The sequence below is a fragment of the Procambarus clarkii genome, chromosome 22 (genome assembly GCF_040958095.1).
Source record: "Procambarus clarkii isolate CNS0578487 chromosome 22, FALCON_Pclarkii_2.0, whole genome shotgun sequence".
NCBI classification, from domain to species: domain Eukaryota; kingdom Metazoa; phylum Arthropoda; class Malacostraca; order Decapoda; family Cambaridae; genus Procambarus; species Procambarus clarkii.
Window position 1 is genome coordinate 15,740,284 of NC_091171.1, and position 27,048 is coordinate 15,767,331.

The following is a 27,048-nucleotide window of genomic DNA, read 5'->3' on the forward strand; positions in this document are numbered from 1 at the left end:
ATGACCCAAGTGCCTGGAGTGACGGAGCACCCGGCTCTAAGTCTGTACGTCTCAGCACAATCAACGCCCAGATTGCGTCTGGCCCTTTTAAGAAGTCAAGTCATTTTCAACAAGAGAATGGCGTATTATTAGTCTACTTCCAGCGTGAAATGCTTTAAAACATTTACTGTAATTTGGTTAATAAGCACATTGGGGAAGTGAGAGGGGGGTGGGGGGGGGGGGGGGAGGAGGGAATGAGGGCGAGGTAGTGGAGTGAGGGATGGGGAGGGAGGGGAAGGGGAGGGAGGGGAAGGGAGGGAGGGGAAGGGAGGGAGGGGAAGGGAGGGAAGAGGGGGGGGGGGAAGGGAGCAATACTCGCCAGAAGCTTAACAACACAGCAGTGTTGCCAGCAGCAACACACACACTTGCTACAAGTTCACCTCTTACTGTAAGAGCTGGCTCACTCGTGCTCAATATACCGTACAATAAATTAATACAAGATATATATGTAAATGATAATTTAATACAATTAAAGAAAAAAAATAGTTTCTGCAATAAGACCAAATATTATTAATAACAAAGAAAACTGAAGTCAAAGTGGAGAAGCCAAACTTTTAAGTCTGGAAATACCTTTAATCCAAGTGAAGCAGAGTCTCAAAAGAAGACATCACACCGAGCTGTGGACTATGTAGCAGTTAGGCCTAAAGGTACCACAGAGAGAGAGAGCCAGCATTAGCTGCTCTCCGGTCATGATAATCTTGGAGGCCACTGTGCCTCATCTTCCAATGGTGAGAAGATGAGGCACTGTGCCACATCAAATCCCCCCCCCACCACCACCAATAGGGGGATGGTTATTGACAGTGTTGACAACTCTCACACCCCGAGGACGGCCCCCACGACCATCACAGGTAACAGACACACCACACTCAAATAAGCTGATGGTTTTAAATAGCTCGTTCGATAGATCTTCGGCCTCACACGCTTGGGGTCCATGGTTCGAGTCTCCCAGAGCCCAGGTGAATGTGAGGTGCTAGTGTTTCGTCTACCCCCACACACAACAATATGCTTCCCCAACCAGACAGTGTTTTATACTCACACACGCAGCAACTGTCGCCCCTCACGGTGGTCTGATGGCCGAGCTTACGAGGAAACAGTAAGCACCAGCCCCACAATGTTGACGCTGACACAATACACAGAGGAATCTGCAGCAGCACCTTCGAATGACATGTAACTCCCCTGGAGCATACCTGGAGAGGGTTTCGAGAGTTCTACTCTCCGAGCCCGGCCTGGGGGTCAGGCTCGACTTGCAATAACTTGGTCCAACAGGCTGTTGCTTGGAGCGGCCCGCAGGCCCACACACCCACAAGACACCCTCGGGGGAGCCTTCTGTAACTCCCCCAGCCTCCTCAACACAATTTCTATTTACGTTTGTATGTGATGTGACCTGGAGACAGGTCTTCAGTCCAACTCCGACCCAGATGTTGCCTGTAATTTTATATCTAAATTTGTCATAATGGTATCCACAGTTTTGTACTCAGAGTCCGGGTGCTGATTCAACCACCCTGAACTCCCTTGCTTCTCTTATCCAATTTCACAATCAAATCACTTGGCCCATTACCCTACGGCCTAAACGCCTTTCTAAATTGAATTCTGTTAGTCTCGCTTTATAAAAGAGGTTCTCGATCCTTGGATTCAATTTAGTAATCCTTCTCTGAATGCTCTCAGTGGAGAATACGTCCCCCTGAATACTGTGTATAATAGTCTACATTGGTAACTAGAGCCACGGCTGTGAGCCTAATATCTGGGCTCCAATTGTAAGAGAACTTCTCTAGTTAAGCATGCAGGGTGTGTGGTAGTTCCTGGTGCAGGGTGTGGTAGTTCCTGGGGCAGGGTGTGGTAGTTCCTGGTGCAGGGTGTGGTAGTGTCTGGGGCAGGGTGTGGTAGTTCCTGGTGCAGGGTGTGGTAGTGTCTGGGGCAGGGTGTGGTAGTGTCTGGTGCAGGGTGTGGTGGTGTCTGGTGCAGGGTGTGGTGGTGTCTGGGGCAGGGTGTGGTAGTGTCTGGTGCAGGGTGTGGTAGTGTCTGGTGCAGGGTGTGGTAGTGTCTGGGGCAGGGTGTGGTGGTGTCTGGTGCAGGGTGTGGTGGTGTCTGGTGCAGGGTGTGGTGGTGTCTGGTGCAGGGTGTGGTGGTGTCTGGTGCAGGGTGTGGTGGTGTCTGGTGCAGGGTGTGGTGGTGTCTGGTGCAGGGTGTGGTGGTGTCTGGTGCAGGGTGTGGTGGTGTCTGGTGCAGGGTGTGGTGGTGTCTGGTGCAGGGTGTGGTGGTGTCTGGTGCAGGGTGTGGTAGTGTCTGGTGCAGGGTGTGGTAGTGTCTGGTGCAGGGTGTGGTAGAGTCTGGTGCAGGGTGTGGTAGTGTCTGGTGCAGGGTGTGGTAGTGTCTGGTGCAGGGTGTGGTAGTGTCTGGGGCAGGGTGTGGTAGTGTCTGGGGCAGGGTGTGGTAGTGTCTGGTGCAGGGTGTGGTGGTGTCTGGTGCAGGGTGTGGTAGTGTCTGGTGCAGGGTGTGGTGGTGTCTGGTGCAGGGTGTGGTGGTGTCTGGTGCAGGGTGTGGTAGTGTCTGGTGCAGGGTGTGGTAGTGTCTGGTGAAGGGTGTGGTAGTGTCTGGTGCAGGGTGTGGTAGTGTCTGGTGCAGGGTGTGGTAGAGTCTGGTGCAGGCTGTGGTAGTGTCTGGTGCAGGGTGTGGTAGTGTCTGGTGCAGGGTGTGGTAGTGTCTGGTGCAGGGTGTGGTGGTGTCTGGTGCAGGGTGTGGTGGTGTCTGGTGCAGGGTGTGGTAGTGTCTGGTGCAGGGTGTGGTGGTGTCTGGTGCAGGGTGTGGTAGTGTCTGGTGCAGGGTGTGGTGGTGTCTGGTGCAGGGTGTGGTGGTGTCTGGTGCAGGGTGTGGTAGTGTCTGGTGCAGGGTGTGGTGGTGTCTGGTGCAGGGTGTGGTAGTGTCTGGTGCAGGGTGTGGTAGTGTCTGGTGCAGGGTGTGGTAGTGTCTGGTGCAGGGTGTGGTAGTGTCTGGTGCAGGGTGTGGTAGTGTCTGGGGCATGGTGTGGTGGTGTCTGGTGCAGGGTGTGGTAGTGTCTGGTGCAGGGTGTGGTAGTGTCTGGGGCAGGGTGTGGTAGTGTCTGGGGCAGGGTGTGGTAGTGTCTGGGGCAGGGTGTGGTAGTGTCTGGGGCAGGGTGTGGTAGTGTCTGGGGCAGGGTGTGGTAGTTCCTGGTGCAGGGTGTGGTGGTGTCTGGTGCAGGGTGTGGTGGTGTCTGGTGCAGGGTGTGGTGGTGTCTGGTGCAGGGTGTGGTGGTGTCTGGTGCAGGGTGTGGTGGTGTCTGGTGCAGGGTGTGGTGCTGTCTGGTGCAGGGTGTGGTGGTGTCTGGTGCAGGGTGTGGTGGTGTTTGGTGCAGGGTGTGGTAGTTCCTGGTGCAGGGTGTGGTGGTGTCTGGTGCAGGGTGTGGTGGTGTCTGGTGCAGGGTGTGGTAGTGTCTGGTACAGGGTGTGGTGGTGTCTGGTGCAGGGTGTGGTGGTGTCTGATGCAGGGTGTGGTGGTGTCTGGTGCAGGGTGTGGTGGTGTCTGGTGCAGGGTGTGGTGGTGTCTGGTGCAGGGTGTGGTAGTGTCTGGTGCAGGGTGTGGTAGTGTCTGGTGCAGGGTGTGGTAGTGTCTGGTGCAGGGTGTGGTAGAGTCTGGGGCAGGGTGTGGTAGAGTCTGGGGCAGGGTGTGGTAGAGTCTGGGGCAGGGTGTGGTAGAGTCTGGGGCAGGGTGTGGTAGAGTCTGGGGCAGGGTGTGGTAGTTCCTGGTGCAGGGTGTGGTAGTTCCTGTTGCAGGGTGTGGTAGAGTCTGGTGCAGGGTGTGGTAGTTCCTGGTGCAGGGTGTGGTAGTTCCTGGTGCAGGGTGTGGTAGTTCCTGGTGCAGGGTGTGGTAGTTCCTGGTGCAGGGTGTGATAGTTCCTGGTGCAGGGTGTGGTAGTGTCTGGTGCAGGGTGTGGTAGTGTCTAGTGCAGGTTGTGGTAGTGTCTAGTGCAGGTTGTGGTAGTGTCTGGTGCAGGGTGTGGTAGTGTCTGGTGCAGGGTGTGGTGGTGTCTGGTGCAGGGTGTGGTGGTGTCTGGTGCAGGGTGTGGTGGTGTCTGGTGCAGGGTGTGGTAGTTCCTGGTGCAGGGTGTGGTAGTTCCTGGTGCAGGGTGTGGTAGTTCCTGGTGCAGGGTGTGGTGGTGTCTGGTGCAGGGTGTGGTAGTGTCTGGAGCAGGGTGTGGTAGTGTCTGGTGCAGGGTGTGGTAGTGTCTGGTGCAGGTTGTGGTAGTGTCTGGTGCAGGGTGTGGTGGTGTCAGGTGCAGGGTGTGGTGGTGTCTGGTGCAGGGTGTGGTGGTGTCTGGTGCAGGGTGTGGTGGTGTCTGGTGCAGGGTGTGGTGGTGTCTGGTGCAGGGTGTGGTGGTGTCTGGTGCAGGGTGTGGTAGTGTCTGGTGCAGGGTGTGGTAGTTCCTGGTGCAGGGTGTGGTAGTTCCTGGTGCAGGGTGTGGTAGTTCCTGGTGCAGGGTGTGGTAGTTCCTGGTGCAGGGTGTGGTAGTTCCTGGTGCAGGGTGTGGTAGTTCCTGGTGCAGGGTGTGGTAGTTCCTGGTGCAGGGTGTGGTAGTTCCTGGTGCAGGGTGTGGTAGTGTCTGGTGCAGGGTGTGGTAGTGTCTGGTGCAGGGTGTGGTAGTGTCTGGTGCAGGGTGTGGTAGTGTCTGGTGCAGGGTGTGGTAGTGTCTGGTGCAGGGTGTGGTAGGGTCTGGGGCAGGGTGTGGTAGAGTCTGGGGCAGGGTGTGGTAGAGTCTGGGGCAGGGTGTGGTAGAGTCTGGGGCAGGGTGTGGTAGAGTCTGGGGCAGGGTGTGGTAGTTCCTGGTGCAGGGTGTGGTAGTTCCTGGTGCAGGGTGTGGTAGAGTCTGGGGCAGGGTGTGGTAGTTCCTGGTGCAGGGTGTGGTAGTTCCTGGTGCAGGGTGTGATAGTTCCTGGTGCAGGGTGTGGTGGTGTCTGGTGCAGGGTGTGGTGGTGTCTGGTGCAGGGTGTGGTGGTGTCTGGTGCAGGGTGTGGTGGTGTCTGGTGCAGGGTGTGGTGGTGTCTGGTGCAGGGTGTGGTGCTGTCTGGTGCAGGGTGTGGTGGTGTCTGGTGCAGGGTGTGGTGGTGTTTGGTGCAGGGTGTGGTAGTTCCTGGTGCAGGGTGTGGTGGTGTCTGGTGCAGGGTGTGGTGGTGTCTGGTGCAGGGTGTGGTAGTGTCTGGTACAGGGTGTGGTGGTGTCTGGTGCAGGGTGTGGTGGTGTCTGATGCAGGGTGTGGTGGTGTCTGGTGCAGGGTGTGGTGGTGTCTGGTGCAGGGTGTGGTGGTGTCTGGTGCAGGGTGTGGTAGTGTCTGGTGCAGGGTGTGGTAGTGTCTGGTGCAGGGTGTGGTAGTGTCTGGTGCAGGGTGTGGTAGAGTCTGGGGCAGGGTGTGGTAGAGTCTGGGGCAGGGTGTGGTAGAGTCTGGGGCAGGGTGTGGTAGAGTCTGGGGCAGGGTGTGGTAGAGTCTGGGGCAGGGTGTGGTAGAGTCTGGGGCAGGGTGTGGTAGTTCCTGGTGCAGGGTGTGGTAGTTCCTGTTGCAGGGTGTGGTAGAGTCTGGTGCAGGGTGTGGTAGTTCCTGGTGCAGGGTGTGGTAGTTCCTGGTGCAGGATGTGGTAGTTCCTGGTGCAGGGTGTGGTAGTTCCTGGTGCAGGGTGTGATAGTTCCTGGTGCAGGGTGTGGTAGTGTCTGGTGCAGGGTGTGGTAGTGTCTAGTGCAGGTTGTGGTAGTGTCTAGTGCAGGTTGTGGTAGTGTCTGGTGCAGGGTGTGGTAGTGTCTGGTGCAGGGTGTGGTGGTGTCTGGTGCAGGGTGTGGTGGTGTCTGGTGCAGGGTGTGGTGGTGTCTGGTGCAGGGTGTGGTAGTTCCTGGTGCAGGGTGTGGTAGTTCCTGGTGCAGGGTGTGGTAGTTCCTGGTGCAGGGTGTGGTGGTGTCTGGTGCAGGGTGTGGTAGTGTCTGGAGCAGGGTGTGGTAGTGTCTGGTGCAGGGTGTGGTAGTGTCTGGTGCAGGTTGTGGTAGTGTCTGGTGCAGGGTGTGGTGGTGTCAGGTGCAGGGTGTGGTGGTGTCTGGTGCAGGGTGTGGTGGTGTCTGGTGCAGGGTGTGGTGGTGTCTGGTGCAGGGTGTGGTGGTGTCTGGTGCAGGGTGTGGTGGTGTCTGGTGCAGGGTGTGGTAGTGTCTGGTGCAGGGTGTGGTAGTTCCTGGTGCAGGGTGTGGTAGTTCCTGGTGCAGGGTGTGGTAGTTCCTGGTGCAGGGTGTGGTAGTTCCTGGTGCAGGGTGTGGTAGTTCCTGGTGCAGGGTGTGGTAGTTCCTGGTGCAGGGTGTGGTAGTTCCTGGTGCAGGGTGTGGTAGTTCCTGGTGCAGGGTGTGGTAGTGTCTGGTGCAGGGTGTGGTAGTGTCTGGTGCAGGGTGTGGTAGTGTCTGGTGCAGGGTGTGGTAGTGTCTGGTGCAGGGTGTGGTAGTGTCTGGTGCAGGGTGTGGTAGGGTCTGGGGCAGGGTGTGGTAGAGTCTGGGGCAGGGTGTGGTAGAGTCTGGGGCAGGGTGTGGTAGAGTCTGGGGCAGGGTGTGGTAGAGTCTGGGGCAGGGTGTGGTAGTTCCTGGTGCAGGGTGTGGTAGTTCCTGGTGCAGGGTGTGGTAGAGTCTGGGGCAGGGTGTGGTAGTTCCTGGTGCAGGGTGTGGTAGAGTCTGGTGCAGGGTGTGGTAGTGTCTGGTGCAGGGTGTGGTAGAGTCTGGTGCAGGGTGTGGTAGTTTCTGGTGCAGGGTGTGGTAGAGTCTGGTGCAGGGTGTGGTAGTGTCTGGTGCAGGGTGTGGTAGTTCCTGGTGCAGGGTGTGGTAGTTCCTGGTGCAGGGTGTGGTAGTGTCTGATGCAGGGTGTGGTAGTGTCTGGTGCAGGGTGTGGTAGTGTCTGGTGCAGGGTGTGGTAGTGTCTGGTGCAGGGTGTGGTAGTTCCTGGTGCAGGGTGTGGTAGTGTCTGGGGCAGGGTGTGGTAGTTCCTGGTGCAGGGTGTGGTAGTGTCTGGTGCAGGGTGTGGTAGTTCCTGGTGCAGGGTGTGGTAGTTTCTGGTGCAGGGTGTGGTAGAGTCTGGTGCAGGGTGTGGTAGAGTCTGGGGCACGGTGTGGTAGTTCCTGGTGCAGGGTGTGGTAGAGTCTGGTGCAGGGTGTGGTAGTGTCTGGGGCAGAGTGTGGTAGAGTCTGGGGCAGGGTGTGGTAGTGTCTGGGGCAGGGTGTGGTAGTGTCTGGTGCAGGGTGTGGTAGAGTCTGGTGCAGGGTGTGGTAGAGTCTGGTGCAGGGTGTGGTAGTTCCTGGTGCAGGGTGTGGTAGAGTCTGGTGCAGGGTGTGGTAGAGTCTGATGCAGGGTGTGGTAGAGTCTGGTGCAGGGTGTGGTAGAGTCGGGTGCAGGGTGTGGTAGAGTCTGGTGCAGGGTGTGGTAGAGTCTGGTGCAGGGTGTGGTAGAGTCGGGTGCAGGGTGTGGTAGAGTCGGGTGCAGGGTGTGGTAGAGTCGGGTGCAGGGTGTGGTAGAGTCGGATGCAGGGTGTGGTAGAGTCGGGTGCAGGGTGTGGTAGAGTCGGGTGCAGGGTGTGGTAGAGTCGGGTGCAGGGTGTGGTAGAGTCGGGTGCAGGGTGTGGTAGAGTCTGGTGCAGGGTGTGGTAGAGTCGGGTGCCTGGTACCCATAGGCTTAGAGTGCCACATCCCAGGCCTAGTTTAAAATGGTTGGCTGTAGGTCACTAAATGGGCGGAGCTTAGAAAACTAGAATAGATTGTGGGTGGAGTTATTCTTCACTTGTAGGTTGTCGAACTAAAATTTAATTAGTGTGATTTGGGCGTGTGTTGAGGCGGGCCTCCTGGGCCGGAACAGAGCCAACATCATCTCGGCTTGGATAAGCAGTAGAGCGGTGCGGGGCTCGGTCGTCCACCTCCCGGGGCTCGTGTGGCCCAGGCTCTGCTTCAGGAGGCTGGGGTCATTCTGCCACACCCGTGCAGGGTGTGGCAGTCTCCCGTGCAGGGTGTGGGAGACAAGGATACTTAAGAGAACCCTCCGTTGCTCAAAACACGTGGGACGCAAGCAGCAGCAGCAGAGAGCAGCAGCATCATCACCAGTGGTACAGCCAGCAGCAGCATCACCGGCGGTACAGCCAGCAGCATCAGCAGCGGTACAGTGAGCAGCAGCATCACCAGCGGTACAGCCAGCAGCAGCATCACCGGCGGTACAGCCAGCAGCAGCATCACCAGCGGTACAATGAGCAGCAGCATCACCAGCGGTACAGCCAGCAGCAGCATCACCAGCGTACAGTGAGCAGCGGCATCACCGGCGGTACAGCCAGCAGCAGCATCACCAGCGGTACAGCCAGCAGCAGCATCAGCAGCGGTACAGCTAGCAGCAGCATCACCGGCGGTACAGCCAGCAGCAGCAGCGGTACAGTCAGCAGCAGCAGCAGCGGTACAGTCAGCAGCAGCATTAGCAGCGGTACAGCCAGCAGCAGCATCAGCAGCAGCAGCGGCACAGTCATTAGCAGCGGTACAGCCAGCAGCAGCATCAGCAGCGGTACAGTCAGCAGCGGTACAGTCAGCAGCAGCATCACCAGCGGTACAGTCAGCAGCAGCAGCATCACCAGCGGTACAGCCAGCAGCAGCATCACCAGCGGTACAGCCAGCAGCAGCATCACCAGAGGTACAGCCAGCAGCATCCCCAGCGGTACAGCCAGCAGCAGCATCAGCAGCGGTACTGCCAGCAGCAGCATCAGCAGCGGTACAGCCAGCAGCATCAGCAGCGGTACAGCCAGCAGCAGCATCAGCAGCGGTACAGCCAGCAGCAACATCACCAGCGGTACAGCCAGCAGCAGCATCACCAGCGGTACAGCTAGCAGCAGCATCCCCAGCGGTACAGCCAGCAGCAGCATCAGCAGCGGTACAGCCAGCAGCAGCATCACCAGCGGTACAGCCAGCAGCAGCATCAGCAGCGGTACAGCCAGCAGCAGCATCAGCAGCGGTACAGCCAGCAGCAGCATCAGCAGCGGTACAGCCAGCAGCAACATCACCAGCGGTACAGCCAGCAGCAGCATCAGCAGCGGTACAGCCAGCAGCAGCATCACCAGCGGTACAGCTAGCATCAGCAGCGGTACAGCCAGCAGCAGCATCAGCAGCGGTACAGCCAGCAGCATCAGCAGCGGTACAGCCAGCAGCAGCATCACCAGCGGTACAGCCAGCAGCAGCATCAGCAGCGGTACAGCCAGCAGCAGCATCACCAGCGGTACAGCCAGCAGCAGCATCACCAGCGGTACAGCCAGCAGCAGCATCAGCAGCGGTACAGCCAGCAGCAGCATCAGCAGCGGTACAGCCAGCAGCAGCAGCGGTACAGCCAGCAGCAGCATCACCGGCGGTACAGCCAGCAGCAGCATCACCGGCGGTACAGCCAGCAGCAGCATCAGCAGCGGTACAGCCAGCAGCATCAGCAGCGGTACAGCCAGCAGCAGCATCACCAGCGGTGCAGCTAGCAGCAGCATCACCAGCGGTACAGCCAGCAGCAGCATCCCCAGCGGTACAGCTAGCAGCAGCATCCCCAGCGGTACAGCCAGCAGCAGCATCACCAGCGGTACAGCTAGCAGCATCACCAGCGGTACAGCCAGCTGCAGCATCACCAGCGGTGCAGCCAGCAGCATCACCAGCGGTACAACCAGCAGCAGCATCCCCAGCGGTACAGCCAGCAGCAGCATCCCCAGCGGTACAGCTAGCAGCAGCATCACCGGCGGTACATCCAGCAGCAGCATCACCAGCGGTACAGCTCCCAGCAGCATCCCCAGCGGTACAGCCAGCAGCAGCATCACCAGCGGTACAGCTCCCAGCAGCATCCCCAGCGGTACAGCCAGCAGCAGCATCACCAGCGGTACAGCTCCCAGCAGCATCCCCAGCGGTACAGCCAGCAGCATCACCAGCGGTACAGCTCCCAGCAGCATCACCAGCGGTACAGCTAGCAGCAGCATCACCAGCGATACAGCTAGCAGCAGCATCACCTGCGGTACAGCTAGCAGCAGCATCACCAGCGGTACAGCCAGCAGCAGCATCACCGGCGTTACAGCCAGCAGCAGCATCACCAGCGGTACAGCTAGCAGCAGCATCACCAGCGGTACAGCCAGCAGCAGCATCACCGGCGATACAGCCAGCAGCAGCATCACCAGCGGTACAGCCAGCAGCAGCATCACCAGCGGTACAGCTAGCAGCATCACCAGCGGTACAGCTAGCAGCAGCATCACCAGCGGTACAGCTAGCAGCAGCATCACCGGCGGTACAGCTAGCAGCAGCATCACCAGCGGTACAGCCAGCAGCAGCATCACCGGCGATACAGCCAGCAGCAGCATCAGCAGCGGTACAGCCAGCAGCATCAGCAGCGGTACAGCCAGCAGCAGCATCACCAGCGGTGCAGCTAGCAGCAGCATCACCAGTGGTACAGCCAGCAGCAGCATCACCAGCGGTACAGCCAGCAGCAGCATCACCAGCGTTACAGCCAGCAGCAGCATCCCCAGCGGTACAGCTAGCAGCAGCATCCCCAGCGGTACAGCTAGCAGCAGCATCACCAGCGGTACAGCTAGCAGCATCACCAGCGGTACAGCCAGCAGCAGCATCACCAGCGGTGCAGCCAGCAGCAGCATCACCAGCGGTACAGCCAGCAGCATCACCAGCGGTACAGCCAGCAACAGCATCCCCAGCGGTACAGCCAGCAGCAGCATCCCCAGCAGTACAGCCAGCAGCAGCAGCACCAGCGGTACATCCAGCAGCATCACCAGCGGTACATCCAGCAGCATCCCCAGCGGTACAGCCAGCAGCAGCATCACCAGCGGTACAGCCAGCAGCAGCATCACCAGCGGTACAGCTAGCAGCAGCATCACCGGCGGTACATCCAGCAGCATCACCAGCGGTACAGCTCCCAGCGGTACAGCCAGCAGCAGCATCACCAGCGGTACAGCTCCCAGCAGCATCACCAACGGTACAGCTAGCAGCAGCATCACCAGCGGTACAGCTAGCAGCATCACCAGCGGTACAGCTAGCAGCAGCATCACCAGCGGTACAGCCAGCAGCAGCATCACCGGCGATACAGCCAGCAGCAGCATCACCAGCGGTACAGCTAGCAGCAGCATCACCGGCGGTACATCCAGCAGCATCACCAGCGGTACAGCTCCCAGCAGCATCCCCAGCGGTACAGCCAGCAGCAGCATCACCAGCGGTACAGCTCCCAGCAGCATCACCAGCGGTACAGCTAGCAGCAGCATCACCAGCGGTACAGCTAGCAGCAGCATCACCAGCGGTACAGCTAGCAGCAGCATCACCAGCGGTACAGCCAGCAGCAGCATCACCGGCGATACAGCCAGCAGCAGCATCACCAGCGGTACAGCCAGCAGCAGCATCACAAGCGGTACAGCCAGCAGCAGCATCACCAGCGGTACAGCCAGCAGCAGCATCACCGGCGTTACAGCCAGCAGCAGCATCACCAGCGGTACAGCTAGCAGCAGCATCACCAGCGGTACAGCTAGCAGCATCACCAGCGGTACAGCCAGCAGCAGCATCACCGGCGATACAGCCAGCAGCAGCATCAACAGCGGTACAGCTAGCAGCAGCATCACCAGCGGTACAGCCAGCAGCAGCATTACCGGCGTTACAGCCAGCAGCATCACCAGCGGTACAGCTAGCAGCAGCATCACCAGCGGTACAGCCAGCAGCATCACCGGCGTTACAGCCAGCAGCAGCATCACCAGCGGTACAGCTAGCAGCAGCATCACCAGCGGTACAGCCAGCAGCATCACCGGCGTTACAGCCAGCAGCAGCATCACCAGCGGTACAGCTAGCAGCATCACCAGCGGTACAGCCAGCAGCATCACCGGCGTTACAGCCAGCAGCAGCGTCACCAGCGGTACAGCTAGCAGCAGCATCACCAGCGGTACAGCTAGCAGCATCACCAGCGGTACAGCCAGCAGCAGCATCACCGGCGATACAGCCAGCAGCATCACCAGCGGTACAGCTAGCAGCAGCATCACCAGCGGTACAGCCAGCAGCATCACCGGCGGTACAGCCAGCAGCAGCATCACCAGCGGTACAATGAGCAGCAGCATCACCAGCGGTACAGCCAGCAGCAGCATCACCAGCGTACAGTGAGCAGCGGCATCACCGGCGGTACAGCCAGCAGCAGCATCACCAGCGGTACACCCAGCAGCAGCATCAGCAGCGGTACAGCCAGCAGCAGCATCACCGGCGGTACAGCCAGCAGCAGCAGCGGTACAGTCAGCAGCAGCAGCAGCAGCAGCGGTACAGTCAGCAGCAGCATTAGCAGCGGTACAGCCAGCATCAGCAGCAGCAGCAGCAGCGGCACAGTCAGCAGCAGCATTAGCAGCGGTACAGCCAGCAGCAGCATCAGCAGCGGTACAGTCAGCAGCGGTACAGTCAGCAGCAGCATCACCAGCGGTACAGTCAGCAGCAGCAGCATCACCAGCGGTACAGCCAGCAGCAGCATCACCAGCGGTACAGCCAGCAGCAGCATCACCAGCGGTACAGCCAGCAGCATCCCCAGCGGTACAGCCAGCAGCAGCATCAGCAGCGGTACTGCCAGCAGCAGCATCAGCAGCGGTACAGCCAGCAGCATCAGCAGCGGTACAGCCAGCAGCAGCATCAGCAGCGGAACAGCCAGCAGCAGCATCATCAGCGGTACAGCCAGCAGCAGCATCACCAGCGGTACAGCTAGCAGCAGCATCCCCAGCGGTACAGCCAGCAGCAGCATCAGCAGCGGTACAGCCAGCAGCAGCATCACCAGCGGTACAGCCAGCAGCAGCATCAGCAGCGGTACAGCCAGCAGCAGCATCAGCAGCGGTACAGCCAGCAGCAGCATCAGCAGCGGTACAGCCAGCAGCAACATCACCAGCGGTACAGCCAGCAGCAGCATCAGCAGCGGTACAGCCAGCAGCAGCATCACCAGCGGTACAGCTAGCATCAGCAGCGGTACAGCCAGCAGCAGCATCAGCAGCGGTACAGCCAGCAGCAGCATCAGCAGCGGTACAGCCAGCAGCATCAGCAGCGGTACAGCCAGCAGCAGCATCACCAGCGGTACAGCCAGCAGCAGCATCAGCAGCGGTACAGCCAGCAGCAGCATCAGCAGCGGTACAGCCAGCAGCAGCATCAGCAGCGGTACAGCCAGCAGCAGCATCAGCAGCGGTACAGCCAGCAGCAGCATCAGCAGCGGTACAGCCAGCAGCAGCAGCGGTACAGCCAGCAGCAGCATCACCGGCGGTACAGCCAGCAGCAGCATCACCGGCGGTACAGCCAGCAGCAGCATCACCGGCGGTACAGCCAGCAGCAGCATCAGCAGCGGTACAGCCAGCAGCATCAGCAGCGGTACAGCCAGCAGCAGCATCACCAGCGGTGCAGCTAGCAGCAGCATCACCAGCGGTACAGCCAGCAGCAGCATCACCAGCGGTACAGCCAGCAGCAGCATCACCAGCGGTACAGCCAGCAGCAGCATCCCCAGCGGTACAGCTAGCAGCAGCATCCCCAGCGGTACAGCCAGCAGCAGCATCACCAGCGGTACAGCTAGCAGCATCACCAGCGGTACAGCCAGCTGCAGCATCACCAGCGGTGCAGCCAGCAGCATCACCAGCGGTACAGCTCCCAGCAGCATCCCCAGCGGTACAGCCAGCAGCAGCATCACCAGCGGTACAGCTCCCAGCAGCATCCCCAGCGGTACAGCCAGCAGCAGCATCACCAGCGGTACAGCTCCCAGCAGCATCCCCAGCGGTACAGCCAGCAGCATCACCAGCGGTACAGCTCCCAGCAGCATCACCAGCGGTACAGCTAGCAGCAGCATCACCAGCGATACAGCTAGCAGCAGCATCACCTGCGGTACAGCTAGCAGCAGCATCACCAGCGGTACAGCCAGCAGCAGCATCACCGGCGTTACAGCCAGCAGCAGCATCACCAGCGGTACAGCTAGCAGCAGCATCACCAGCGGTACAGCTAGCAGCAGCATCACCGGCGGTACAGCTAGCAGCAGCATCACCTGCGGTACAGCCAGCAGCAGCATCACCGGCGATACAGCCAGCAGCAGCATCAGCAGCGGTACAGCCAGCAGCATCAGCAGCGGTACAGCCAGCAGCAGCATCACCAGCGGTGCAGCTAGCAGCAGCATCACCAGTGGTACAGCCAGCAGCAGCATCACCAGCGGTACAGCCAGCAGCAGCATCACCAGCGGTACAGCCAGCAGCAGCATCCCCAGCGGTACAGCTAGCAGCAGCATCCCCAGCGGTACAGCTAGCAGCAGCATCACCAGCGGTACAGCTAGCAGCATCACCAGCGGTACAGCCAGCAGCAGCATCACCAGCGGTGCAGCCAGCAGCAGCATCACCAGCGGTACAGCCAGCAGCATCACCAGAGGTACAGCCAGCAACAGCATCCCCAGCGGTACAGCCAGCAGCAGCATCCCCAGCAGTACAGCCAGCAGCAGCAGCACCAGCGGTACATCCAGCAGCATCACCAGCGGTACATCCAGCAGCATCCCCAGCGGTACAGCCAGCAGCAGCATCACCAGCGGTACAGCCAGCAGCAGCATCACCAGCGGTACAGCTAGCAGCAGCATCACCAGCGGTACATCCAGCAGCATCACCAGCGGTACAGCTCCCAGCGGTACAGCCAGCAGCAGCATCACCAGCGGTACAGCTCCCAGCAGCATCACCAACGGTACAGCTAGCAGCAGCATCACCAGCGGTACAGCTAGCAGCATCACCAGCGGTACAGCTAGCAGCAGCATCACCAGCGGTACAGCCAGCAGCAGCATCACCGGCGATACAGCCAGCAGCAGCATCACCAGCGGTACAGCTAGCAGCAGCATCACCGGCGGTACATCCAGCAGCATCACCAGCGGTACAGCTCCCAGCAGCATCCCCAGCGGTACAGCCAGCAGCAGCATCACCAGCGGTACAGCTCCCAGCAGCATCACCAGCGGTACAGCTAGCAGCAGCATCATCAGCGGTACAGCTAGCAGCAGCATCACCAGCGGTACAGCCAGCAGCAGCATCACCGGCGATACAGCCAGCAGCAGCATCACCAGCGGTACAGCCAGCAGCAGCATCACAAGCGGTACAGCCAGCAGCAGCATCACCAGCGGTACAGCCAGCAGCAGCATCACCGGCGTTACAGCCAGCAGCAGCATCACCAGCGGTACAGCTAGCAGCAGCATCACCAGCGGTACAGCTAGCAGCATCACCAGCGGTACAGCCAGCAGCAGCATCACCGGCGATACAGCCAGCAGCAGCATCAACAGCGGTACAGCTAGCAGCAGCATCACCAGCGGTACAGCCAGCAGCAGCATTACCGGCGTTACAGCCAGCAGCATCACCAGCGGTACAGCTAGCAGCAGCATCACCAGCGGTACAGCCAGCAGCATCACCGGCGTTACAGCCAGCAGCAGCATCACCAGCGGTACAGCTAGCAGCAGCATCACCAGCGGTACAGCCAGCAGCAGCATCACCGGCGTTACAGCCAGCAGCAGCATCACCAGCGGTACAGCTAGCAGCATCACCAGCGGTACTGCCAGCAGCATCACCGGCGTTACAGCCAGCAGCAGCGTCACCAGCGGTACAGCTAGCAGCAGCATCACCAGCGGTACAGCTAGCAGCAGCATCACCAGCGGTACAGCTAGCAGCATCACCAGCGGTACAGCCAGCAGCAGCATCACCGGCGATACAGCCAGCAGCATCACCAGCGGTACAGCTAGCAGCAGCATCACCAGCGGTACAGCTAGCAGCAGCATCACCGGCGGTACAGCCAGCAGCAGCATCACCAGCGGTACAGCCAGCAGCATCACAAGCGGTACAGCCAGCAGCAGCATCACCGGCGGTACAGCCAGCAGCAGCATCACCGGCGGTACAGCCAGCAGCATCACCGGCGGTACAGCCAGCAGCAGCATCACCGGCGGTACAGCCAGCAGCAGCATCACCGGCGGTACAGCCAGCAGCAGCATCACCGGCGGTACAGCCAGCAGCAGCATCACCGGCGGTACAGCCAGCAGCAGCATCACCGGCGGTACAGCCAGCAGCAACATCACCAGCGGTACAGCTAGCAGCATCTCCGGCGGTACAGCTAGCAGCAGCTTCACCAGCGGTACAGCCAGCAGCAGCATCACCGGCGATACAGCCAGCAGCAGCAGCGGTACAGCCAGCAGCAGCATCACCAGCGGTACAGCCAGCAGCAGCATCACCAGCGGTACAGCCAGCAGCATCACCAGCGGTACAGCTAGCAGCAGCATCACCAGCGGTACAGCTAGCAGCAGCATCACCGGCGTTACAGCCAGCAGCAGCATCACCAGCGGTACAGCTAGCAGCAGCATCACCAGCGGTACAGCCAGCAGCAGCATCACCGGCGTTACAGCCAGCAGCAGCATCACCAGCGGTACAGCTAGCAGCATCACCAGCGGTACAGCCAGCAGCATCACCGGCGTTACAGCCAGCAGCAGCGTCACCAGCGGTACAGCTAGCAGCAGCATCACCAGCGGTACAGCTAGCAGCATCACCAGCGGTACAGCCAGCAGCAGCATCACCGGCGATACAGCCAGCAGCATCACCAGCGGTACAGCTAGCAGCAGCATCACCAGCGGTACAGCCAGCAGCAGCATCACCGGCGGTACAGCCAGCAGCAGCATCACCAGCGGTACAATGAGCAGCAGCATCACCAGCGGTACAGCCAGCAGCAGCATCACCAGCGTAAAGTGAGCAGCGGCATCACCGGCGGTACAGCCAGCAGCAGCATCACCAGCGGTACACCCAGCAGCAGCATCAGCAGCGGTACAGCCAGCAGCAGCATCACCGGCGGTACAGCCAGCAGCAGCAGCGGTACAGTCAGCAGCAGCAGCAGCAGCAGCGGTACAGTCAGCAGCAGCATTAGCAGCGGTACAGCCAGCAGCAGCATCAGCAGCAGCAGCAGCAGCGGCACAGTCAGCAGCAGCATTAGCAGCGGTACAGCCAGCAGCAGCATCAGCAGCGGTACAGTCAGCAGCGGTACAGTCAGCAGCAGCATCACCAGCGGTACAGTCAGCAGCAGCAGCATCACCAGCGGTACAGCCAGCAGCAGCATCACCAGCGGTACAGCCAGCAGCAGCATCACCAGCGGTACAGCCAGCAGCATCCCCAGCGGTACAGCCAGCAGCAGCATCAGCAGCGGTACTGCCAGCAGCAGCATCAGCAGCGGTACAGCCAGCAGCATCAGCAGCGGTACAGCCAGCAGCAGCATCAGCAGCGGTACAGCCAGCAGCAGCATCATCAGCGGTACAGCCAGCAGCAGCATCACCAGCGGTACAGCTAGCAGCAGCATCCCCAGCGGTACAGCCAGCAGCAGCATCAGCAGCGGTACAGCCAGCAGCAGCATCACCAGCGGTACAGCCAGCAGCAGCATCAGCAGCGGTACAGCCAGCAGCAGCATCAGCAGCGGTACAGCCAGCAGCAGCATCAGCAGCGGTACAGCCAGCAGCAACATCACCAGCGGTACAGCCAGCAGCAGCATCAGCAGCGGTACAGCCAGCAGCAGCATCACCAGCGGTACAGCTAGCATCAGCAGCGGTACAGCCAGCAGCAGCATCAGCAGCGGTACAGCCAGCAGCAGCATCAGCAGCGGTACAGCCAGCAGCATCAGCAGCGGTACAGCCAGCAGCAGCATCACCAGCGGTACAGCCAGCAGCAGCATCAGCAGCGGTACAGCCAGCAGCAGCATCAGCAGCGGTACAGCCAGCAGCAGCATCAGCAGCGGTACAGCCAGCAGCAGCATCAGCAGCGGTACAGCCAGCAGCAGCATCAGCAGCGGTACAGCCAGCAGCAGCATCAGCAGCAGCATCAGCAGCGGTACAGCCAGCAGCAGCAGCGGTACAGCCAGCAGCAGCATCACCGGCGGTACAGCCAGCAGCAGCATCACTGGCGGTACAGCCAGCAGCAGCATCACCGGCGGTACAGCCAGCAGCAGCATCAGCAGCGGTACAGCCAGCAGCATCAGCAGCGGTACAGCCAGCAGCAGCATCACCAGCGGTGCAGCTAGCAGCAGCATCACCAGCGGTACAGCCAGCAGCAGCATCACCAGCGGTACAGCCAGCAGCAGCATCACCAGCGGTACAGCCAGCAGCAGCATCCCCAGCGGTACAGCTAGCAGCAGCATCCCCAGCGGTACAGCCAGCAGCAGCATCACCAGCGGTACAGCTAGCAGCATCACCAGCGGTACAGCCAGCTGCAGCATCACCAGCGGTGCAGCCAGCAGCATCACCAGCGGTACAGCTCCCAGCAGCATCCCCAGCGGTACAGCCAGCAGCAGCATCACCAGCGGTACAGCTCCCAGCAGCATCCCCAGCGGTACAGCCAGCAGCAGCATCACCAGCGGTACAGCTCCCAGCAGCATCCCCAGCGGTACAGCCAGCAGCATCACCAGCGGTACAGCTCCCAGCAGCATCACCAGCGGTACAGCTAGCAGCAGCATCACCAGCGATACAGCTAGCAGCAGCATCACCTGCGGTACAGCTAGCAGCAGCATCACCAGCGGTACAGCCAGCAGCAGCATCACCGGCGTTACAGCCAGCAGCAGCATCACCAGCGGTACAGCTAGCAGCAGCATCACCAGCGGTACAGCCAGCAGCAGCATCACCGGCGATACAGCCAGCAGCAGCATCACCAGCGGTACAGCCAGCAGCAGCATCACCAGCGGTACAGCTAGCAGCATCACCAGCGGTACAGCTAGCAGCAGCATCACCAGCGGTACAGCTAGCAGCAGCATCACCGGCGGTACAGCTAGCAGCAGCATCACCTGCGGTACAGCCAGCAGCAGCATCACCGGCGATACAGCCAGCAGCAGCATCAGCAGCGGTACAGCCAGCAGCATCAGCAGCGGTACAGCCAGCAGCAGCATCACCAGCGGTGCAGCTAGCAGCAGCATCACCAGTGGTACAGCCAGCAGCAGCATCACCAGCGGTACAGCCAGCAGCAGCATCACCAGCGGTACAGCCAGCAGCAGCATCCCCAGCGGTACAGCTAGCAGCAGCATCCCCAGCGGTACAGCTAGCAGCAGCATCACCAGCGGTACAGCTAGCAGCATCACCAGCGGTACAGCCAGCAGCAGCATCACCAGCGGTGCAGCCAGCAGCAGCATCACCAGCGGTACAGCCAGCAGCATCACCAGAGGTACAGCCAGCAACAGCATCCCCAGCGGTACAGCCAGCAGCAGCATCCCCAGCAGTACAGCCAGCAGCAGCAGCACCAGCGGTACATCCAGCAGCATCACCAGCGGTACATCCAGCAGCATCCCCAGCGGTACAGCCAGCAGCAGCATCACCAGCGGTACAGCCAGCAGCAGCATCACCAGCGGTACAGCTAGCAGCAGCATCACCAGCGGTACATCCAGCAGCATCACCAGCGGTACAGCTCCCAGCGGTACAGCCAGCAGCAGCATCACCAGCGGTACAGCTCCCAGCAGCATCACCAACGGTACAGCTAGCAGCAGCATCACCAGCGGTACAGCTAGCAGCATCACCAGCGGTACAGCTAGCAGCAGCATCACCAGCGGTACAGCCAGCAGCAGCATCACCGGCGATACAGCCAGCAGCAGCATCACCAGCGGTACAGCTAGCAGCAGCATCACCGGCGGTACATCCAGCAGCATCACCAGCGGTACAGCTCCCAGCAGCATCCCCAGCGGTACAGCCAGCAGCAGCATCACCAGCGGTACAGCTCCCAGCAGCATCACCAGCGGTACAGCTAGCAGCAGCATCACCAGCGGTACAGCTAGCAGCAGCATCACCAGCGGTACAGCTAGCAGCAGCATCACCAGCGGTACAGCCAGCAGCAGCATCACCGGCGATACAGCCAGCAGCAGCATCACCAGCGGTACAGCCAGCAGCAGCATCACAAGCGGTACAGCCAGCAGCAGCATCACCAGCGGTACAGCCAGCAGCAGCATCACCGGCGTTACAGCCAGCAGCAGCATCACCAGCGGTACAGCTAGCAGCAGCATCACCAGCGGTACAGCTAGCAGCATCACCAGCGGTACAGCCAGCAGCAGCATCACCGGCGATACAGCCAGCAGCAGCATCAACAGCGGTACAGCTAGCAGCAGCATCACCAGCGGTACAGCCAGCAGCAGCATTACCGGCGTTACAGCCAGCAGCATCACCAGCGGTACAGCTAGCAGCAGCATCACCAGCGGTACAGCCAGCAGCATCACCGGCGTTACAGCCAGCAGCAGCATCACCAGCGGTACAGCTAGCAGCAGCATCACCAGCGGTACAGCCAGCAGCAGCATCACGGGCGTTACAGCCAGCAGCAGCATCACCAGCGGTACAGCTAGCAGCATCACCAGCGGTACAGCCAGCAGCATCACCGGCGTTACAGCCAGCAGCAGCGTCACCAGCGGTACAGCTAGCAGCAGCATCACCAGCGGTACAGCTAGCAGCATCACCAGCGGTACAGCCAGCAGCAGCATCACCGGCGATACAGCCAGCAGCATCACCAGCGGTACAGCTAGCAGCATCACCAGCGGTACAGCTAGCAGCAGCATCACCGGCGGTACAGCCAGCAGCAGCATCACCAGCGGTACAGCCAGGAGCATCACAAGCGGTACAGCCAGCAGCAGCATCACCGGCGGTACAGCCAGCAGCAGCATCACCGGCGGTACAGCCAGCAGCATCACCGGCGGTACAGCCAGCAGCAGCATCACCGGCGGTACAGCCAGCAGCAGCATCACCGGCGGTACAGCCAGCAGCAGCATCACCGGCGGTACAGCCAGCAGCAGCATCACCGGCGGTACAGCCAGCAGCAACATCACCAGCGGTACAGCTAGCAGCATCACCGGCGGTACAGCTAGCAGCAGCTTCACCAGCGGTACAGCCAGCAGCAGCATCACCGGCGATACAGCCAGCAGCAGCATCAGCAGCGGTACAGCCAGCAGCAGCATCACCAGCGGTACAGCCAGCAGCAGCATCACCAGCGGTACAGCCAGCAGCATCACCAGCGGTACAGCTAGCAGCAGCATCACCAGCGGTACAGCCAGCAGCAGCATCACCGGCGGTACAGCTAGCAGCAGCATCACCAGCGGTATAGCTAGCAGCAGCATCACCGGCGGTACAGCTAGCAGCAGCATCACCAGCGGTACAGCCAGCAGCAGCATCCCCAGCGGTACAGCCAGCAGCAGCATCAGCAGCGGTACAGCCAGCAGCAGCATCACCAGCGATACAGCCAGCAGCAGCATCACCGGCGGTACAGCCAGCAGCAGCATCACCAGCGGTACAGCCAGCAGCAGCATCACCAGCGGTACAGCCAGCAGCATCACCAGCGGTACAGCTAGCAGCAGCATCACCAGCGGTACAGCTAGCAGCAGCATCACCAGCGGTACAGCCAGCAGCAGCATCACCGGCGGTACAGCCAGCAGCAGCATCACCGGCGGTACAGTCAGCAGCAGCAGCATCACCAGCGGTACAGCCAGCAGCAGCATCACCGGCGGTACAGCCAGCAGCAGCATCACCAGCGGTACAGCTAGCAGCAGCATCACCGGCGGTACAGCCAGCAGCAGCATCACCAGCGGTACAGCCAGCAGCATCAGCAGCGGTACAGCCAGCACCAACATCACCAGCGGTACAGCCAGCAGCAGCATCACCAGCGGTGCAGCCAGCAGCATCAGCAGCGGTACAGCCAGCACCAACATCACCAGCGGTACAGCCAGCAGCAGCATCACCAGCGGTACAGCCAGCAGCAGCATCACCAGCGGTACAGCCAGCATCAGCAGCATCTCCCAGCCTCTCAGCAAAGTCATCTTAATCCAATTAATCCAGTTTTGTTATTACACCCGTCGTGCCCGAGTGAACTATGCAATTTATTACCGGTAGGCTGCGTGTGTTTAGTGCGCTAACAATGAAGTTCAGAGCACAGCGATGATTTGCCGTCCAGGGTACCCAATTAGGAGTAATGATGCTCTGGTTATCATGTGCAGCATTGGTTGCCAAGATATCCAGGCTCACAGGTTCCTCGGGAGCACTGGCCACACTTCCGTCTCGCTCGATTAAAGATTGCTGTGCAGCATTTGTAATGTTGCATGCACCCTGCACTGTTAAGGCTCTCCTCACTGATGCAACGTTGACAAGGAACCTAAAATTATCTAAATTAATGCTCTAGATATGATAGTTCAAGATTTCTAGAATGTACATTTTAATTTTCTATGCAACGTTAAGATTCGGGGAGTTTATAACAATTATATATTTTTAACAGTTTCAAATAGGAAATGTTTAAAAACAGCGCACGTTGTGTACAACAAATAATATTGTGAATATATGTGAAACAAAATAAATAATGCAATAACGTACTTTTGACCGGTGGCAGGGAGTGGGTGGGTGACCCTCCGTCACTAACCTGTGGAAGACAACAGTACTTAGATAGAAGCCGTTGATGATCTTGTATACAAACCCGGTTTTGAAATTCGTCCAACCACAAAACAATAAACACATTTTGTAAATACTTTCACATCATCAGCAAGTTGCTGCAGGAAAGGATCATATGTGTGTGTGTATTTGTGCCATATTAGTGCCACCTGGAGCTTAACAATGCCAGTGATACTGTGCCCCAGGAAAGGCTCGTTAGAGAGACAGAGGTGTACGGTACTGGTAGCAGCGGAAGGGACTTCAGCAATTCGGAGGGCTTCCAGGGGAGATACCAGCTGCACTTAACTCTGCAGATGTAGCTCCTCTGCACAAGGGGGGGTAGTACAGCCTTGGCAAAAAATTATAGGCCAGTTGCACTAACATCACACATAATAAAAGTGTTTGAAAGAGTGATTAGGAATCAAATTTCTAGTTTTATGGAAAATAATGAGCTACACAACCCAGGACAACATGGATTTAGAGCGCGAAGATCCTGTCTGTCACAGTTACTCAACCACTATGACAAAATCACATAAGCTCTAGAAGAAAAGCAAAATGCAGATGTTGTAAACACAAATTTTGCAAAGGCGTTCGACAAATGTGACCATGGGATTTGTAATGTTGTTACAATGTCGTGTTGTGTGTAATGTCGCACACAAAATGAGGTCAATAATTGGTAAAGTAGGACGCTGGATACTCAATTTCCTGTCGAACCGAACACAAAGAGTAACAGTCAATCAAATAAAATCGAGTCCAAGCGCAGTTAAAAGCTCTGTACCTCAAGGTACAGTCCTTGCACCGCTACTGTTCCTTATTCTCATATCAGATACAGACAAAAATACACGTCACAGCTTCGTGTCATCCTTTGCAGATGACACAAAAATCAGCATGAAAATTACCTCTGCTGAAGACATTTAAAAATTACAAGCAGATATCAACAAAGTTTTCGATTGGGCAGCAGAAAATAATATGATGTTTAACAGTGATAAATTTCAGGTACTCAGGTACGGCAAAAATGAGGATCTGAAATATAATACAGGGTACAAAACATAATCGAATCTGCCCATAGTAGGAAAACAGCATGTCAAGGATTTGGGAATAATGATATCCGACGATCTAACGTTTAGGGAGCATAACCAAGCAAATATTGAGTCAGCCAGAAAAATGATCGGATGGATTACGAGAACTTCCAAATCCAGGGATCCCATCACAATGGTTGAATCTTCAAGTCACTTATGTTGTCCCGTCTCGAGTACTGCTCAGTACTCACTTCCCCCTTCAGAGCAGGAGAGATTGTTGAAATAGAGGGAATACAAAGAACATATACGGCACGCATAGACGAGATAAAACACCTAAATTATTGGGATCGTCTCAAAGCCCTCCAAATGTAATCTCTAGAAAGGAGACGAGAGATATACCAAATAATATACATGTGGAAAATACTGGAGGGCCAGGTCCCAAATCTACACAGTAAAATAACAACGTACTGGAGTGAACGATATGGAAGAAAATGCAATATTGAACCAGTGAAGAGCAGAGGTGCCATAGGCACAATCAGAGAACACTGTATAAACATCAGAGGTCCGCGGTTGTTCAACGTCCTCCCAGCGAGCATAAGAAATATTGCCGGAACAACCGTGGACATCTTCAAGAGAAAACTGGACGGTTTTCTAAGAGAAGTTCCGGATCAGCCGGGCTGTGGTGGGTATGTGGGCCTGCCTCGTGGGTGGACCACTCTGCAGATCTCATTTGCAAAGAATGCTGGACCATGCAGAGAATGGTCCAGGACGGACCGAAACGTCGTCGTCCCTTCACCTTCTAGTGTGTGGTCTGGTCAACATTCTTCAGCCACGTTATTGTGACTCGTCGCCTGCAGATCTCATTTGTTCTACTGTCATCAGTTTTGCTTCGTTTGTCGAAGTGAGTTCCTAGAGACATGTAGAATCCCACTTCGTCGATTTTGCCTTTGGCACTGAAACATACGTTTTTGGCACTGAAACATACGCCATTGGCACTGAAACATACGCCTTTGGCACTGAAACATACGCCTTTGGCACTGAAACATACGCCTTTGGCACTGAAACATACGCCTTTGGCACTGAAACATACGCCTTTGGCACTGAAACATAGGTCTTTAGCACTGAAACATACGCCATTTACACAAACATACGTCTATGGCACTGAAACATACGTCTATGCACTGAAATATACGCCTTTGACACAAACATACGTCTATGGCACTGAAACATACGCCTGAACAAACTAATAACAAAAACAGGAACCTCTTTAAGCACCAACGTAAATACTAAGCCCACCAACATAGGATTATGCCTGAACGGTAGAAGTGAGTGCCCCCAAGGTGGGGGAGTGCCCTCAAAGATAAAGCCAGTGTTCTCAATGCTTATATTCGTCGAGCGCTTACCCACTGCTCCGAATGGAGCAACGTGAGTAGAGAGAGTTTGAAAGAATAACTCAGGTATTGGTGAACAACGAATATAGCAACACGGAAATAAACGCTGCTATAAGAAGACACTTGGACCTATGGTATAATCCTAAACCTGGAACAGAAACCGCAATACCTCCAATTAAATTATATTACAAATCAACCATGCACAGTGAACATAAACAAAATTGTTAAGAATAATGAAAGAAATAATCCGCAAAGGAGTAAAAAGCACTACTCCTAATCAAAACATAGACCTGATCATATTCTACAAAACCAAGAAGACTTCCGACCTTATCAAAAACAGCCCGAAGCCGACGGAGAACCCTCTACAGCAGTCAAGCGTTGTATACATGTACACTTGCCCCCACGAAGGATGTAACCTTCAATGTAAGTACATAGGTATGACGTCGACCAAGCTGACGAGGCGTTTGACATGCCATCTTCAATCTGGTGCCCCTAGGAATCACATGAGACAAGCCCATGACATCACCCTAACAAGAGAAATGTTGAACAAAAATACCTGTATAATAGACAAAACCCAACATGCAAGAAGATTACAAATTCTTGAAGCAATTCACATAAGAATAGAGCGACCTACCATGAACACCCAAATCACGGAACTATTTACTCTACCCACCATGAGAGTAAGGACAAGACCGGAATATAACGATGCCAACACAGAATACACTGCTCAACATAACAGGCCTATTACACCTGATTAATCTTTGAATGTGGTTCGTCCCCCATTTATTCCCTATTTATCCCCTATGTATCCCCTTGTCTTTACCTTTATTGTAATTGTTTTATCACCTGACCCCGTACTGGTATAAATTAACGAGTTCTGTAATTTCTTTTTACTTGAGAATGAACCATGGAGGTTCGAAACGTTGTGCGATTTTATAATTAGTGTAATATATTCTTCAGTTATTCAATTCTTTTCTTCATCTAAAAAAGCATGACCTTTGGTGAACTCCTCTTCCAGCTGAACCTTGATGCAAGAGCATTAGTAAGAGGGATAGAAGCCCTAAATCAGAAAATAGTAAATACTGAATATTTTGTGATATTCAATGAGACAGGCATAAAAGAAAACCTGCTGCCAGTATACACCAATATATATATATATATATATATATATATATATATATATATATATATATATATATATATATATGTCGTACCTAGTAGCCAGAACGCACTTCTCAGCCTACTATGCAATGCCCGATTTGCCTAATAAGCCAAGTTTTCCTGAATTAATATATTTTCTCTAATTTTTTTCTTACGAAATGATAAAGCTACCCATTTCATTACGTATGAGGTCAATTTTTTTTTATTGGAGTTAAAATTAACGTAGATATATGACCGAACCTAACCAACCCTACCTAACCTAACCTAACCTATCTTTATAGGTTAGGTTAGGTTAGGTAGCCGAAAAAGTTTGGTTAGGTTAGGTTAGGTAGGTTAGGTTGTCGAAAAACAATTAATTCATGAAAATTTGACTTATTAGGCAAATCGGGCCTTGCATAGTAGGCTGAGAAGTGAGTTCTGGCTACTAGGTACGACATATATATATATATATATATATATATATATATATATATATATATATATGTGTGTGTGTGTGTGTGTGTGTGTGTGTGTGTGTGTGTGTGTGTGTGTGTGTGTGTAAATTACGAAAATTAACTTGATGAAAAATGTGACAGTGTCAGACCACGGAGGAAGAATTGAAACAGGAATTTCCTTAAGTACTTCGTATATTAATACACCTTCAGAATGAAGGAAGAAAAATACTTCCTTCAGAAAGAAGGAAGTATCTATATCATTCTCTCTGAAGATGTATTAATATACGAAGTACTTAAGGAAATTCCTGTTTCAATTCTTCCTCCGTGGTCTGACACTGTCACATTTTTCATCATGTGTTAATTTTCGTGATTTACACACACACACACACACACGCAAAAAAATTGTGATTCGATTGTTTCTTAATCAAGATGTCCTAGAATTCATTAACTGTCGTAACGAAGTCTAGTCTATGTCTTGTGGTAAATATTAGTCCGTCATAGAGAGAGGGAGAGAGAGAGGAAGGGAGAGAGAGAGGAAGGGAGAGAGAGAGAGAGAGGGAGAGAGAGAGAGAGAGGGAG

The 27,048-nt window shown here is 56.6% G+C and overlaps 1 protein-coding gene across 1 annotated transcript; it reads left to right on the forward strand.

The window, feature by feature from the left end:
• On the forward strand, nt 1-26,830 carry LOC138367416 (serine-rich adhesin for platelets-like). Its single transcript, XM_069329063.1, has 12 exons — nt 1-99; nt 8,040-8,424; nt 9,679-10,017; nt 10,768-11,010; nt 11,629-12,111; nt 14,394-14,648; nt 15,333-15,848; nt 16,458-16,709; nt 19,169-19,423; nt 20,135-20,725; nt 24,743-24,908; nt 26,680-26,830. The coding sequence occupies exons 1-12, from the start codon at nt 1-3 to the stop codon at nt 26,828-26,830; spliced, it is 3,735 nt and encodes a 1,244-aa protein (XP_069185164.1).
• The last annotated feature ends 218 nt before the right edge of the window (nt 26,831-27,048 follow it).